The following is a 13,586-nucleotide window of genomic DNA, read 5'->3' as shown; positions in this document are numbered from 1 at the left end:
TTATGCAGCACGTTTGCACCCAAATTTGTGCTATCAAGGGCTATTACAGAGCAACCTCGAGTATGAGGGCTACCTCCCTCAAAACGTCACTTTACAGCTATGCCAGTTGAATCCTGTTGCGCAGTATTGAGGAAACAGCAGTGCTTGTTTTGAGCAACTGAAAACAAAGAGGATAATAGTTGGCCACCAGAAGTAAAAAGTTAGGTATCAGTTTGTAAAATCTAGAGATAAGTTAGTTTAGGACTGTTTGTATAGGGATCCTTGGGAAAGTTTATTCAAATTACCTAAAGAGATAAATTATTTGGTTTATTTTAGACACAAACTGAATTCATTTAAACAGAAACAAAGCTACTAATTCTTAATGAGAATTAATAAGACATTTTAAAAACCAAACTTGGCTTAATTTCCTTGGTTAGTTCATGTTAGCACAGGTTAAAACATAAGAGATGTGAAGTTCAGTGGAAATAGGATTTCCTTTTATACTCACTTAATCACTATTTCTCAGTTAGAGAGTGCCCACACTATATAGTTGCTCTAGCCCAAAGCAAGCTAGTTCAGTCCTGCAGAAATTACACTGGAAAGAGATTTTGAGAGTAAATGCCAGTATTACACACATGAGAATGAGAAGATTTAGAATCCAGTTCTACCAGGCAGGTGGAAATAGAAAACTACCTATAGTAAAATATCATAGCTCCGTCATGACAATCCCAGTCTGTCACAGACTCAGCCTGGTTCTGCCAGAGAAACTGCCAGTGGATGGCAGAAATTCAGAGCCCTTTCTCTCATTAAAACACAGTGCAGCAGGTAAATCGGTGGTAACAGATCTGTTCACATTTTGATAGGTGAACCCAATACCATATTATGAATCTTGTATTTCTGACTTCTGTGGCTGTGACAGTGTGGGAGACTGTGAATGCTTTTGTACCTCGGTTGCTGCTTATTCAAGAAGCTGCAGCAGAGCTGGTGTCTGTATCGACTGGAGAACGCCTGCCATTTGCCGTAAGTATTGCACTGAAAATGCACACAGAAAAGCAGTGCTCCGTGTGTTCAGGCGCATGGGACGTAAAGCAGAATTCTGACATCCCTGTGCATGTGTGACTTAACAAGCTCTTGTTTACAATAGCTAGAAAATAACCCCTGCCTGGTGTCAGAGACTTGGAGGTTTTCTATTCTTCTGTTCCAGCTGTGTTTTGTGATTATTATAATCCACCTGACAAACATGAGTGGTTCTATAAACCCTGTGGAGCCCCTTGTCTAAAGACCTGCAGGAACCCACAAGGGAAATGTGGGAACTTACTGTACAGTTTAGAAGGTAATTCTTGCTTGACTTGGATGCAGTTTATGGGAGTGGAAGCTATTAGTCTGGTTTTAAATGTTTTAAGCATCAAGGTTGCTGAAAGGCTATCCCATTTGCCCCAGAAACTCCTTGACCATGCCTGCTTGTGCTATTTCCCTGTGTGATGGTGTCATTAATAGCATAATTTGTCTGTTACCTTTAAATCTGGAGAGAGATAAAAGGTCATTCAGTCTAATTTGCAAAGAACAATTATCTGTTGACAAACAGAGTTAATTAAAACTTTTGGGAGAGAAGGAAAAAAAGGACGTGGAAAAATAATCGGTAGTACAAAGAACATTCATACTGGGATCACATTCATTTTGGGATTACATCTGCATCTGATAAGAGATATTTACGTGGATCTATGTAAAGCAGACTAAGAATGCTTTGTTTACTTCGACTTTCCAGGCTGTTACCCAGAGTGTAGTCCTGACAAGCCATATTTTGATGAGGAGAGCAGGGAGTGCGTCTCCCTCCCCAACTGCACTTCATGGTAGGTCAGTTGATGGTGACAGAATTAGAATAGGACTGGAAAGGGCAAGCTAGGGAATGTTTGGTTTATGTTCATAGGCAGTGGCAATTATCCTTAAATCCTCCAGGAGTAGGCTTTTACGTAAAAGTAGATACTGTTACATACATTGTTATTCCATATACTGATTCAAAGTCAATAAAACAAGTCTTCTCCTTTTATCTTCAGTGACCCTGAAGAGAAACTATGTACTGAAGACTCCAAAGGTAACTTTTCACCACCCTCACCATTTATTGAGTGATGATAGCACTGAAACAACCCAACATGACATGTTACTGCAGGCATATTGATAATAAGACTCCAGCTAGCTGGTTCAATAGGTGGATGCACAGCAGTACAGATATACTTTGATAAGCAAAATGCAGCCTTTGACCTGAAGAACTGTCTAAAGGATGATCATAGGGAGGAAGGAGAGAGGTGTGAAATGTGGGATTCATCTCACCCAGGTGAATACCCCTTCTCCACGTTTACATTTCCTTGGTAGCCTGTGAAGACAGACAGAAAGTAGTCTGAAGCAGGTAATTCATGGTAGCCATTTTAATAAGCACTTTTAGAACAAGGCAAATCTTGTAGGGGTGCTATTTCCACTAATTTCATAATAAGCCTAGGCAACTAGCTTATGAGAGATACATTTGTGTGTCTAAAGGACACAAAGGTATGGTATCAGTTCATTCCCATATCTGGGAGAAACCACAACCCAAAATGCAGGGTGACCCAATAGACAACACATCTTCAGTTTTGTTGATTTTGTTACAGTAATAGATATAGTCCCTTGGGTTCCTGAATGTATGGTCTCCAAAAGCTGGAGAGCTTCTCATATATTTAGGTGATATTATTTGTCACTGCATTTCCTCATTAGTGGATGGAAATGGCTGTGCAACACCTTCTGAGCCAGTGTTTTATCACCCAGCAAGGCAATAATCCCTGTCATGTTCCCTGCCAAGAGGGAATGTGCCTGTGCTCCGTGCTGGGTGGAGGACAGTGCCAGTTCTGATGCTTTCACCAGCCAGTAATTCGTCTGTGCAAGATTACTCCAATAAACACCAGCAACAACAAAAATCCAACCCACTTTAAATCACAGAATGTGATTTAGTCCTTCCAGTTGATATCAGGATAGTTGAAGTCTCCCATGAGAACCAGGGCTTGTGATTGCGAGGCTACTTTTAGCTGTTTGTAGAAGGCCTTGAGTTCGACTCCCAGTGCAACTTCTCAAGTAGAAACTGAGAAAGTCGTTCAACCAGCTAATTCATGTTTGATCATATGAGCTACAGAAGGGTAAATCCAGAGTTTGGTTTTCTTTTAATTTGTATTTCTATTACAAGTGTCCCCTGTTACCACGGCGTGTGCTCTTTTGGTGCTTCAGATTGCCTTTGCTGCTACAATGGAAAGACCTACACCTTAAATGAAACGGTGTACAGCCAAGTACATGGGACCAAGTGCGGTAATGCTGTCTGTGGCCCTGACGGAGAGATCATTAGAACACTTATCCCTTGCAGAACACCATCCACACCAGCACAAGGTACTAGATTTATAAGAGATTTGGTGGTGATGGAGAGAATAAAGAGATTTGGACATTTTTCAGTACAACTTTTACGATAACCTTGGGCATACTACAGTTGACACTCTGGTGTTGTTAGTCTCAAAATTTCGTACTTCTAAACCTTGTTTTTCTCCTTCACATCACCTATATCACACTATGGTTCTTATTGTACTGTTTTCTGCATTGGAATAAGTCGGTCTCAAATGGGTCACTGGAGCAAGAAAATAAAGGTGCCTGGTGGTTTACTCCCTTCCCAAAAGAGAAGTTGGAGGGTGAAGGGGATGTGAATGAACAGAAAATAGGAAGTAAAAAGAAGTAAAGAAAAGGTGGAATTTTGCCACATGGTTATAGCAAAGAAAAATAAGTGGCTAAAAAATGTATATTATCTTGGTAGCAAATTATACAAAGGGGACAAGGAAAATTAAAAGTTAGCTTCTCTACTCAAGTGAGTGGAAGAGCTAAAGATTTGATGGTGAGCCTGCGTGTTTGGTATTTACTAAATGTGTTAACAAGTGGAATAAGAAGTATAATGGAGTAATAACTAGGAAAGGAAGGACTATTAAAAGCAGAGTGTAGGTGGCATAGGAAAACGTCTAAATGATCTGACTGTATTTAAACCAACAGATTCTTCACAACAAAGCATTAAAAGACAAAATGGAGTGCCACTGGAAATCACCTCTCCAAAGTCAGGTGAAGTCCTGCAGGATTAGAAAGTTCAAAGAAACCTTAAATTGGAATTAATAAGCAGCAGTAGAAGGGCAGTTTATTGTATTCTGTATAGAAAATTAACTACAAGGAGGAGGGGTGTGTGTGTATTATTCTAGTAGCATACAGAGAGGGTGGTTTTAGCGTGTACATGTACAGAATGTGGTGGGGGTATAAAAATGCTTTTTGCCCCTCTTTTTGTGATTGTAGAGAATGTAATAGATGCCATAGGGCTTGAAAGTAAGAGTAGCAGAGGATCTGAATATTAATTGATTTCATTTCCTGCAGAACCACATATGCAACCTGTAACATCTGTACCTCAGTCGTCAGTGGTAGCCACTCCCTGCTTCTGCAAAGACAATGGACAATTGATACAAATGGGTGAGAAACCAAGCAAATTTTTTTTTTTTCTGCACCACTGATGTGGGAAGATGTACTGTTAGATAAATGCTTCAGCACAAAAGCTCATTCAGCCTGCTGCAGGTAAACGTTACCACAAGCTGTTACATCTTTGAACTGTAACCAACACCTTCAGACGTAAAACTCTCCCATATCCTATAACTTTGTCCTGGTTTTGATGTCCCTGGTGTAAGGAAGCTTATACCAGATGCTAAGCTCAGTGGACTCAGGCACAAATCCTGAATCCCAAACTGCTGAACATGGAGAAACCAAGCAAATTTTTTTTTTTCTGCACCACTGATGTGGGAAGATGTACTGTTAGATAAAGGTGCTTCAGCAAAAGCTCATTCAGCCTGCTGCAGGTAAACGTTACCACAAGCTGTTACATCTTTGAACTGTAACCAACACCTTCAGACGTAAAACTCTCCCATATCCTATAACTTTGTCCTGGTTTTGATGTCCCTGGTGTAAGGAAGCTTATACCAGATGCTAAGCTCAGTGGACTCAGGCACAAATCCTGAATCCCAAACTGCTGAACATGGGCTTGTAATCTACAGTCATATTCCAAAAACAGAGGAGGGAAGCCTCTTCTTCATCTCTTAGTAGCTCCTGAACCACTTCTTTCCTGGTCTTTGTGAAGACCAGATGCACTCAGTGATATATTCAGTATTCTCTCCTCTTGTATTCATTTTCAGTTCCCACTAATGTACTTAAAAGCAGAATTTCAGATTAGCCACCCAAGGTCCTCCCTCAGCCTTTTCCATTTGGATAAATTGAGCTCCAGTTCAGTCACTGTGTTCAAGCAGTTGCAGACAGACAGTCACACCTGAACGTGGCCATCGGGTACAGGCAGACCCAGCTAGTTAAATGCAGGGCTGAGTATGTGGCTGATCTGTGATGCTACAGACCTTGAGAGTCACCAGTTTCATGCGCAGTCCAACACTAACGGTCGGATTTTGGCCTTGCAGGAGAAAATATTTCTCTGCCAGTGAATATATCAGGTCATTGTGCTTACTCCATTTGCAATGCATCGTGTCAGATTGAATTAATTTGGTCAGAATGTAAAATTGGTCATACTGAGGCCCTCAAGATCTGTGATCCAGGGTCCGAAGACTGTCCACCAACACCTGCTCCCAGCGCAACAAGCCAAGTTCCTGCTTCCACGGGGACTCCTGTGAGCGATTGTCTTGGGCTCGTTCCTCCCAGAAAGGTGAGAGACTTGAAAGAAGATGTGTTTCTTCTGCATTGCCTGCAGCCAAGATTTGGTGTTCTCTGGTGCTGGTGACCACCACTGCAGCTGAACTGTAGGTGTGGCTGAATTAGATGATTTAGAAGTATACCAGAAGCCCCCAAATAGTAGAGGGAATAAGTTGAAGATTATTCTGTTCACCTGAAACATCCAAATGATTGTATGTGGGCAGAGTTACCTAAGCTGAACAAAGGCTAGGAAGCTACATCTGGCAGCGTTCCATCATCAGAAGTGGTGAGGACCTTAATATTGAGTCCCATACAAAATATTGTAGAACAATAGTAGATATCAAGGCGCTGTTGATTGCTATATGTTTCATGCTGCCTGGTTTCCAGAGAAAGAGTGGATAGCAAATAACGCCATGCTAGACAACTGACTGTGTGGACCATAGTTGCTGTGTGTTATTTTAAAGATTTTTTTGTCACGTTACTTTTTTATGTGCCTCTCTTCTTTTTCAACCCGTCAATAGTTCAATGAAACATGGAACTTTGGAAACTGCCAGATTGCCACTTGCCTGGGAGAAGGAAACAATATTAAACTATCCAGCATGACTTGCCCTCCTCAGCAACTGAAACTCTGTGTCAATGGTTTCCCATTCACAAAACACCACGATGAAACTGGTTGCTGTGAAGTCTTTGAGTGTCAGTGTAAGTACCACAGCAGCAGAATTCCTGAAATTTGTGTTATGTTCAGGTGGGCCTCAAGAAAGATAAGTCTGTGTGGTCAACATCTGTATTATGTTCATATTAATTCAGTAGGATGTATGGAAAAGAAGTCCCATCTAAAACATTGGCTGTTAAGAGCAAGTAAGAGGGCTAATTTTTCTTTATCAAACTGGTTATTTCAGCTCTCACTGAAAGCGAGTAAAAGAGTTAAAACCAGCTTGTACTTACAGGAAGCTCAGAAGCCAAGCTTGAGGCCTGTCACTCTGTCTTCCAGGTATTTGCAGTGGATGGGGAAATGAGCATTATGTGACTTTTGATGGAACATATTATCATTTTAAAGAAAACTGCACCTATGTCCTTGTGAAGTCCATTTATCCTGACTCTCACAACTTCTGGATTCACATAGACAACTACTACTGTGGTGCCATTGATGGAGCAATTTGTTCAATGTCCCTTCTCATTTTTCACTCCAACTCTGTTGTTATTCTGACACAAGCAATGGAACATGGAAAAGAAACAAACTTGGTAAAGTAGTGTGATAAAATGAATTCTCAATATTAATTTGATGTAGCTATATTACTGTACTGCCAAATGTCCTGTCATGACAAAGGATGAAGCTTGTAAAATATGGAATGAGTGGGAAGGCAATTACATCGCTTTTTCTCTCTCTTTTTCCCCGTGTCAACAAAAATCTGTATATTCTAAAAATCTGGGAAATGATGACATATTTGAAAGTTGTGGTTTTCTTCCTGACTTGAGTATTCAAATATAAATTGCAACCTGTTTAAAAAGAATCATAGAGAACTCTTGAATGACTGCCTTTGACAGACTTCACTTCATGCACCTGAGGTCTGAATTTGTGCTGCTCTACTTTCCCGTTGCACAAACTGTATACCTTGCTCAACAGAAGGATGTCCATAGAGACTTTTGTTTCTCTTCTTTTTAGGTTTTGTTTAATGATAAGAAAGTTGTTCCAGACATTTCTAAGAATGGTATCAGGATAACCAGTTCTGGCCTTTACGTCATAGTTGAAATACCTGAATTAGAAGTTTATGTCTCCTACAGTCGACTTGCTTTTTACATAAAACTCCCTCTCGGAAAGTTTTATAACAATACCATAGGACTGTGTGGTGAGTGTCCTCATCAGCTGACAGTAATGAATGCAATAAATTTTCCTCCTTTTTCTCATCCCCTTGTAAACATCTCTAAATGCTTACAACTCCACTGATACTCTGTTTTTCACAAAATTTTAAAGAATTGTCTCTATTTGGTGGAAGGACACTGTCAGGAGACAGACTTTTAAGTCACTTCCTTTCATTCTGTTCACAGTCTGTTGGTGAATGGGCTCTTTCTAAGCCCTTCCTCTTGATCATATCTACTCAATATGGGAATGTACTAAATCTGGAGAGTCCTGTGCTAGACAGAGCCATGTCAGTTGCTCTAGCCACCAGGAGAAAGGCATCAACCAACACATCAAATCTGGTTTTCAGGAGTAACTGGCAAACTATTTCTTCTAGCCTTCTCTTCCTACAAACTGTTCTTGTGAAGTCATCCAGGACCCCATGTGTCATTACCTTCCCACAGGGAGGAGAACTTCCCTCCAGGTTTTCTCTACAAGCAGCTTCATCATCATCAACTGTCCTTGAACTGTCACTTTGCTTTTATATTGCTACTAGGTACCTGCACCAACCAGAAGTCTGATGATGCTATGAAGAGGAATGGGGAGGTAATTGAGTCCTTCAAAGAGATGGCATTAGATTGGAAAGTCCGAGATCCTACCAACAGATACTGTAATCCAGGTGTCTCAGAACCAGCTGAGATTGAATATCATCAGCACTGTGAGCCTTCCAATCTATGTAAAATCATCTGGTAAGACAATTCCCAAAAGTGCTAGAAAAATAACTCCCCAAGATAATTTTGTGCTTCACTACATGACTTGCATGAACTGCTTACAGGATGCGATGAAAATACGAAGTCTAGCATACCGTGAAAAACTGAGCAGTCAGCTGATATGTGAATGTTCCTGAGTTTGGCAGATATTTTTCAGCTGCATCATCAAAATCAGTCCTCTCTTCATAGTGTCTGCTGCTTGGCACTCCCTCTGCCTGTCAGTTCTGGAGCAGCCAACTAGGAAACAGCTATAATTCAGTATCTGAAAGCTGTGGATGAAAAGGAACTCAGTCAGAATATAGGAAGCAAATGTGTGTGTCTGTTTTTAAAATAATTTTGTGGTTTAAAAAAGGATTGTCAAACGTACCGACATAAAAATGTCAGCATATAGAGTTATAGCTGTGAGCTGTGCAGGAGACATTTCTTTGCAGGTATCAGTCCAACATAAAATTGCTTCTTTTCAAAGCATTGTAAGGAATGGGAGGTAAAGCTCATTCTAATTAAGCTGTGTGATTTTATTGCCTATCAGAGTAATTTGTAGTTGTATTTTTACCTTGAGGCTTCCTCTGGGTGGGGATGGGTTTGGTTCTGAGTTGAATTCTTCCTTGGGAGCGGCCCAAGGAAGTGAAATGCCATGTCTGTCTCCTTGCTTTGGGAAGGAACCTGACTGAGTGCCACAGCATGGTCCCCCCACAGCCCTACTACGAGGCGTGTGTGGCCAGCGGGTGCTCAGAATGGCACCCCAGCACCGAGTGCCAGAGCATGCAGACGTACGCAGCCTTGTGTGGGCTCCACGGGGTCTGTGTGGACTGGAGGAGGCAGGCAAACGGGCATTGCGGTAAGCCTGGCAAAGATCCGCTGGTGGTGAAGTGATTTCTGTTTGTTCTTTCCTCACCTACACGCCTGTTTGTGTTCTTCTGCATCATCAGGCTTCAATCTTTCCTGAGCTGCTCTGGACCTGAGAAAAATCAGGAACAAATCAGAAAGATTATTCCAGTCCAGAACTGGTGCAAAACAAGTGGGAAACAGGCCCGTAGCCTCTCCTGAGCAGCTCAGCTGAGGAGCCCTGTGTGTCACTAGAGCTTCATCACTAGGTGGCAACACACAGCTTCTCTCTGCATGCTTTGCCCTGCTCAGGGGGACCCAGTGATTCAGGGGTGAGCACTCCTTGTACTGTCGCAAGCACCTTGCTGAATCCATTGATCCCCTCTTGCTGAAGCTGCAGGGACCCCCTCGCTGGGCAGGAGACTGGGCTGTGTGGACCCGCGGGGTGAGCTGCGTTGGCACATGCGGTTTGTCTGTTGTGCATCGGAAGGGTACACGTGGGCCTGGGCTTTCTAACCCGTGTGTTGTAATGCTCCACAGAGGCCAGCTGTGCTCAGGATCAGGTATACAAGCCATGTGGGGAAGCAAAAAGAAGCACGTGCTTCAGCAGGTGGGTCATTTCCTAAGGCACTTTTCAAGTCTGTATATAAATTCACATTCCCCTGGGATTTAGGTGTCTAAGTGCCCTGCGGTATATTTCTGCTTCTCATTCATACCTGTTTATACTCTAATTGTGCAGAGAAGTCGCTGTGGACACCCTCCCCTCCCAAAATAACACATCAGTGTTTATTGAGGGATGCTACTGTCCTGATGGAAAAACTCTTCTGAATGATCATGACGGTGTTTGTGTTTCTGTCTGTGGTAAGAAATTATGTAAATGGTGGGATGGGAAGGGGGAATAAGAACCTGACTGGAAGTGCACATTAAGGGGGATGTTCTGGGTACAGAGGAAATGGGGGAGACCTTGATACTGACCCTTTCTAATTTGGCTGGAAATGTTTCAGATTGTCAGCTTCTGCCCGCTCTTATGCAGAAAGTGCAACTTTCAAAAGAACAAAGAGGTGGATCTTTAAGATATTTTGGGTACACAACCTATGACTTTGCACTCTGGATCTCTCTTTGTGGCTGTTTCTCAGATTTCAAGACCTTCCTTCTATTCCTGCACTCCTGCTTCTGTTGTTTTCCCTGGTTCAGCTGTCACTAAAGGAGTCTGTAATTCATTTTATAGGTTGCACTGCACAAGATGGGTCAGTGAAACAGGTAAGAAGAAGGAAAATACTGACTTTATACTATAGCTGGGTGCTGTGACCTGCTGTAGAAATGACTGTATGAGTTTCTTCTTTTAATTCTAAGCTTAAATGCCAGTGAACTGCAATGACAGTGGGGAACAAAACAGTAGATTTTAACTACAGAACTTTATTAATCACTTGAGGTACGGAAGCAGAAACAGCAGTTTCTGGGAATCCCTGTTTCCTGGTAGAACTACCAGGCTTCCCTTCTGGAAACACATAAACCTGCAAAGGAAGGTGGCAGATAATAGCCTGTTTTCTTACTGTTCCCTTCTCCTCCCTCTGGGATTTGAACTCTGATTTTCCTACATAATATATTAGGGTAACCGAGCCCTATACTGTCTTACCACAGGCATTCATTAATACAAAGCTGCTAGTTTTTGCTCTCTGAACTACTGTCCCTATTGTTTTCACAGCCTAGAGAGGCTTGGGAGCACGACTGTCAGTACTGTGCTTGTGATGAAGTGACCTTGAATATCTCTTGCTTCCCCCGCCCTTGTGCTGAATCTCCACCTATCAACTGCACTAAAGAGGGCTTTGTACGCAAAATAAAACCACGTCTGGATGACCCATGCTGCACAGAGACAGTCTGTGGTGAGTGGATAATTCAGATGTCATAATGCGGATTCATTTGCCTTTAGCAGCAATTCTCAAGGGAGATCGGGTACCCCACAGGTGCCAGATTCACATAAACACACTGGAGTGGTCATTTCTTCTATCTACATACCAGGAGCTCTTGCTATCAGAAGAGACCTCCTCTGGTCCAGCTTGTAATCTAAACTAGTGCCGTGACCCACCAGATAACTCACATTGGAAAATCCCCCATGGACCACTGGGACCACCAGGTGCTTCACTGGATCCTCTGGCTCTTCTGCCTTCTGAGATGACAGGGTGATCCTTGCACAGAAATCCATCCAGTAAGGGAGGATGCGTTCATCTTCCAGGCTCCCCCAAGGCCTCCTGTGGAGGTTCTTGGTGTATGTTTGCCCTCACCTTTGCATTTGCATAGTCCCAGTCCCAAATGCCCACCACCGCACAGGACCTCCTCATCAGACTGCTCATGATCTTGGCCATTCCCAGCACCTACAGGAAGATGCAGGACAGGAGATCCTGGAAATGGTGGTGGGATGTTTTTCTGTTCCTCATCCCTTCATGCTGCCAGGCAGTGATCCATTAGTCTCCTTGGATGCCTTGAGGGAGCAGCAGGCACTGTCAGGGTGCTTTGCCTTGCATGTCCCAACCTAATTTACATCTTTGGTTCTCATCCACTGCCTCTTCAGTTTTTTTCACTCTCTGACTCATTTAGCTTTAACCCAACTTGTTTATCTGACAATTCTCTGAGATGAGGGTGTTTAGTTTCTTTAGAGATGACATCCAGTGGGGGAAGAGAAGCAGGAACAAGGGCCAGAAGTATATGTCCAGGGAAGAGATTTACAGTAGAGCAAGTTTAGAGATACTTCATCTGAATATGTCCCAAACTCCAAAAATGTGTGGTTCGAGAATCATCTATTTCTACCCCATTTCTTGGATGTTCCAGCTTTGGTCTGCAATTAACACTGCTGGACGGGATGTTTTGGCTTACTTTTTCTCTGTTGCCTATTGCAGAATGCGATATAAAAACGTGCATTATCAACAAAACAGCGTGTGACTTAGGCTTCCAACCAGTGGTCGCTATATCCGAGGACGGTTGTTGTCCTATCTTCTCCTGTAGTAAGTACCATGTTTCCCTAAGGTGTCTTATTATTCCTTGAACTATTTAATCTTTTCTAAATGAGTCAAAATCATAAGCAGTAGCCTCTTCCCTTCCCTCCCAGCCTTTACAACTGGTGCTTTTTTTTTCCAGAGGTGGAGTATCTGGTGCAGGTTCTCTGTAGCTAGTATTCAGTGAGTTAAGTTATTGGTCAGATACTGAATGTCGGTTGCATTGAACCCATCCTGAAGCTCTGCTGCCAAATTATATTTCCAGATTCATATATCTGACCTGGCTTCCCATTAGCTCGGTTACCAGCAAGGTGGTTAACACCTAACAAAGAAAAGCTCAACTGATTTCAAGTATGGGTAAAAAAACATGAGGTAAATAGATTTTTCCATATGGAAAGTACCAGCATATAGAATTGTCTGCCACTTCACACATAACATCTGAGCAGGTGTTAGATGTGGGTTTCCAAATAACAATTAGCACCATGTACTAGTTACTTTTTTTGCCCTTTTGTGCAGGCTGTTAAGGTTAGTGAATAAGTTCAGTTCTACTCTTTGTCTCCTCTAAATCACTCACAATTCAGAGACGAGTACAGTAACTTTCTGTAATTCCTAGAACATTCTTTTAATTTTATTTTTTCTTACAGTACCAAAAGGTGTATGTGTTTCTGAAGGAGTTGAATTTAAGGTAGGTCTTCTTCCAGACACTTTTTTCCACAGGTTAACGCTGTCTGAGTCAGAATTTTCTGAAGTTGTTACTGTCAACACTCCCATAAAAAGCAGGATTAGAAAGGCCCACAGTTTTTCCCTGCCAGTAGTCTTATGTGACTGAATAGGTAACGCTAGAGACCAGTAGCTTGCTCACTAAATGAGATCTTATGTATGTTTTAGAGTCAAGAAGTCAGAATTGTGATTGAATGCAAATTTTAAATCTCATTGGATGTCATAAGATGGATTACTAAGTCAAACTGAGTGAAAGTTGATGCATGGAATTTATGAGATAATGTAATAATTCATTTAACGTGATTGATGCACTTGGGAGTGTCAGCCTTGTGTTCATTTTGTGATACTTGAAAATGTGAGATTTTACAGATCTGGAGGTATTAATTTCAGGAAGTTCTTCCAAAAATAAATCCCAAGCATAAGCATTCATTTTTGATAGTCCAGGGTATGTATATTTGTTCTAGAACCCTCTGAATTCTTGCCATGGCCTGTGTCTCCTCTGTATTTCCAGCCTGGGGCAATGGTGCCTAGAAGTTCTTGCGAGGACTGCGTGTGCACAGATGAGCAGGATGCCATGACGCGGACCAACCTCATCCAGTGTGTTCCAGTGAAATGCCAAACCACCTGCCAGCAGGTCAGCCCTGCATGCTCAGCCTCCCCAGCCATGAACAAAGGCTGTTGACGGGATGTACTGTAAAACCAGGGTAGTATAACTGCTTCCTCACAGAAAGATAGCAG

The 13,586-nt window shown here is 42.2% G+C and overlaps 1 protein-coding gene across 1 annotated transcript in view; it reads left to right on the top strand.

The window, feature by feature from the left end:
• Positions 1–13,586, top strand: part of LOC104124916 (mucin-5B) — a 44,888-nt gene that overhangs the window by 26,223 nt on the left and 5,079 nt on the right. The window contains exons 24-42 of the mRNA XM_009637299.2: positions 843–999; positions 1,184–1,312; positions 1,745–1,829; positions 2,034–2,071; positions 3,229–3,384; positions 4,399–4,491; positions 5,478–5,719; positions 6,228–6,405; positions 6,698–6,948; positions 7,370–7,553; positions 8,100–8,292; positions 8,973–9,151; positions 9,679–9,748; positions 9,878–9,999; positions 10,367–10,398; positions 10,844–11,021; positions 12,033–12,137; positions 12,773–12,813; positions 13,360–13,482. Of these exons, the coding sequence (XP_009635594.1) occupies positions 843–999; positions 1,184–1,312; positions 1,745–1,829; positions 2,034–2,071; positions 3,229–3,384; positions 4,399–4,491; positions 5,478–5,719; positions 6,228–6,405; positions 6,698–6,948; positions 7,370–7,553; positions 8,100–8,292; positions 8,973–9,151; positions 9,679–9,748; positions 9,878–9,999; positions 10,367–10,398; positions 10,844–11,021; positions 12,033–12,137; positions 12,773–12,813; positions 13,360–13,482 (2,556 nt within the window). The remainder of the gene's footprint in view (positions 1–842; positions 1,000–1,183; positions 1,313–1,744; positions 1,830–2,033; positions 2,072–3,228; positions 3,385–4,398; positions 4,492–5,477; positions 5,720–6,227; positions 6,406–6,697; positions 6,949–7,369; positions 7,554–8,099; positions 8,293–8,972; positions 9,152–9,678; positions 9,749–9,877; positions 10,000–10,366; positions 10,399–10,843; positions 11,022–12,032; positions 12,138–12,772; positions 12,814–13,359; positions 13,483–13,586) is intronic.

Source organism: Egretta garzetta, unplaced genomic scaffold, assembly GCF_000687185.1.
Source record: "Egretta garzetta isolate BGI_Z169 unplaced genomic scaffold, ASM68718v1 scaffold44, whole genome shotgun sequence".
In the NCBI taxonomy this organism is placed as follows: domain Eukaryota; kingdom Metazoa; phylum Chordata; class Aves; order Pelecaniformes; family Ardeidae; genus Egretta; species Egretta garzetta.
The sequence above is the reverse complement of the archived record's forward strand: the minus strand, read 5'-3'. Positions and strand labels throughout refer to the sequence as shown.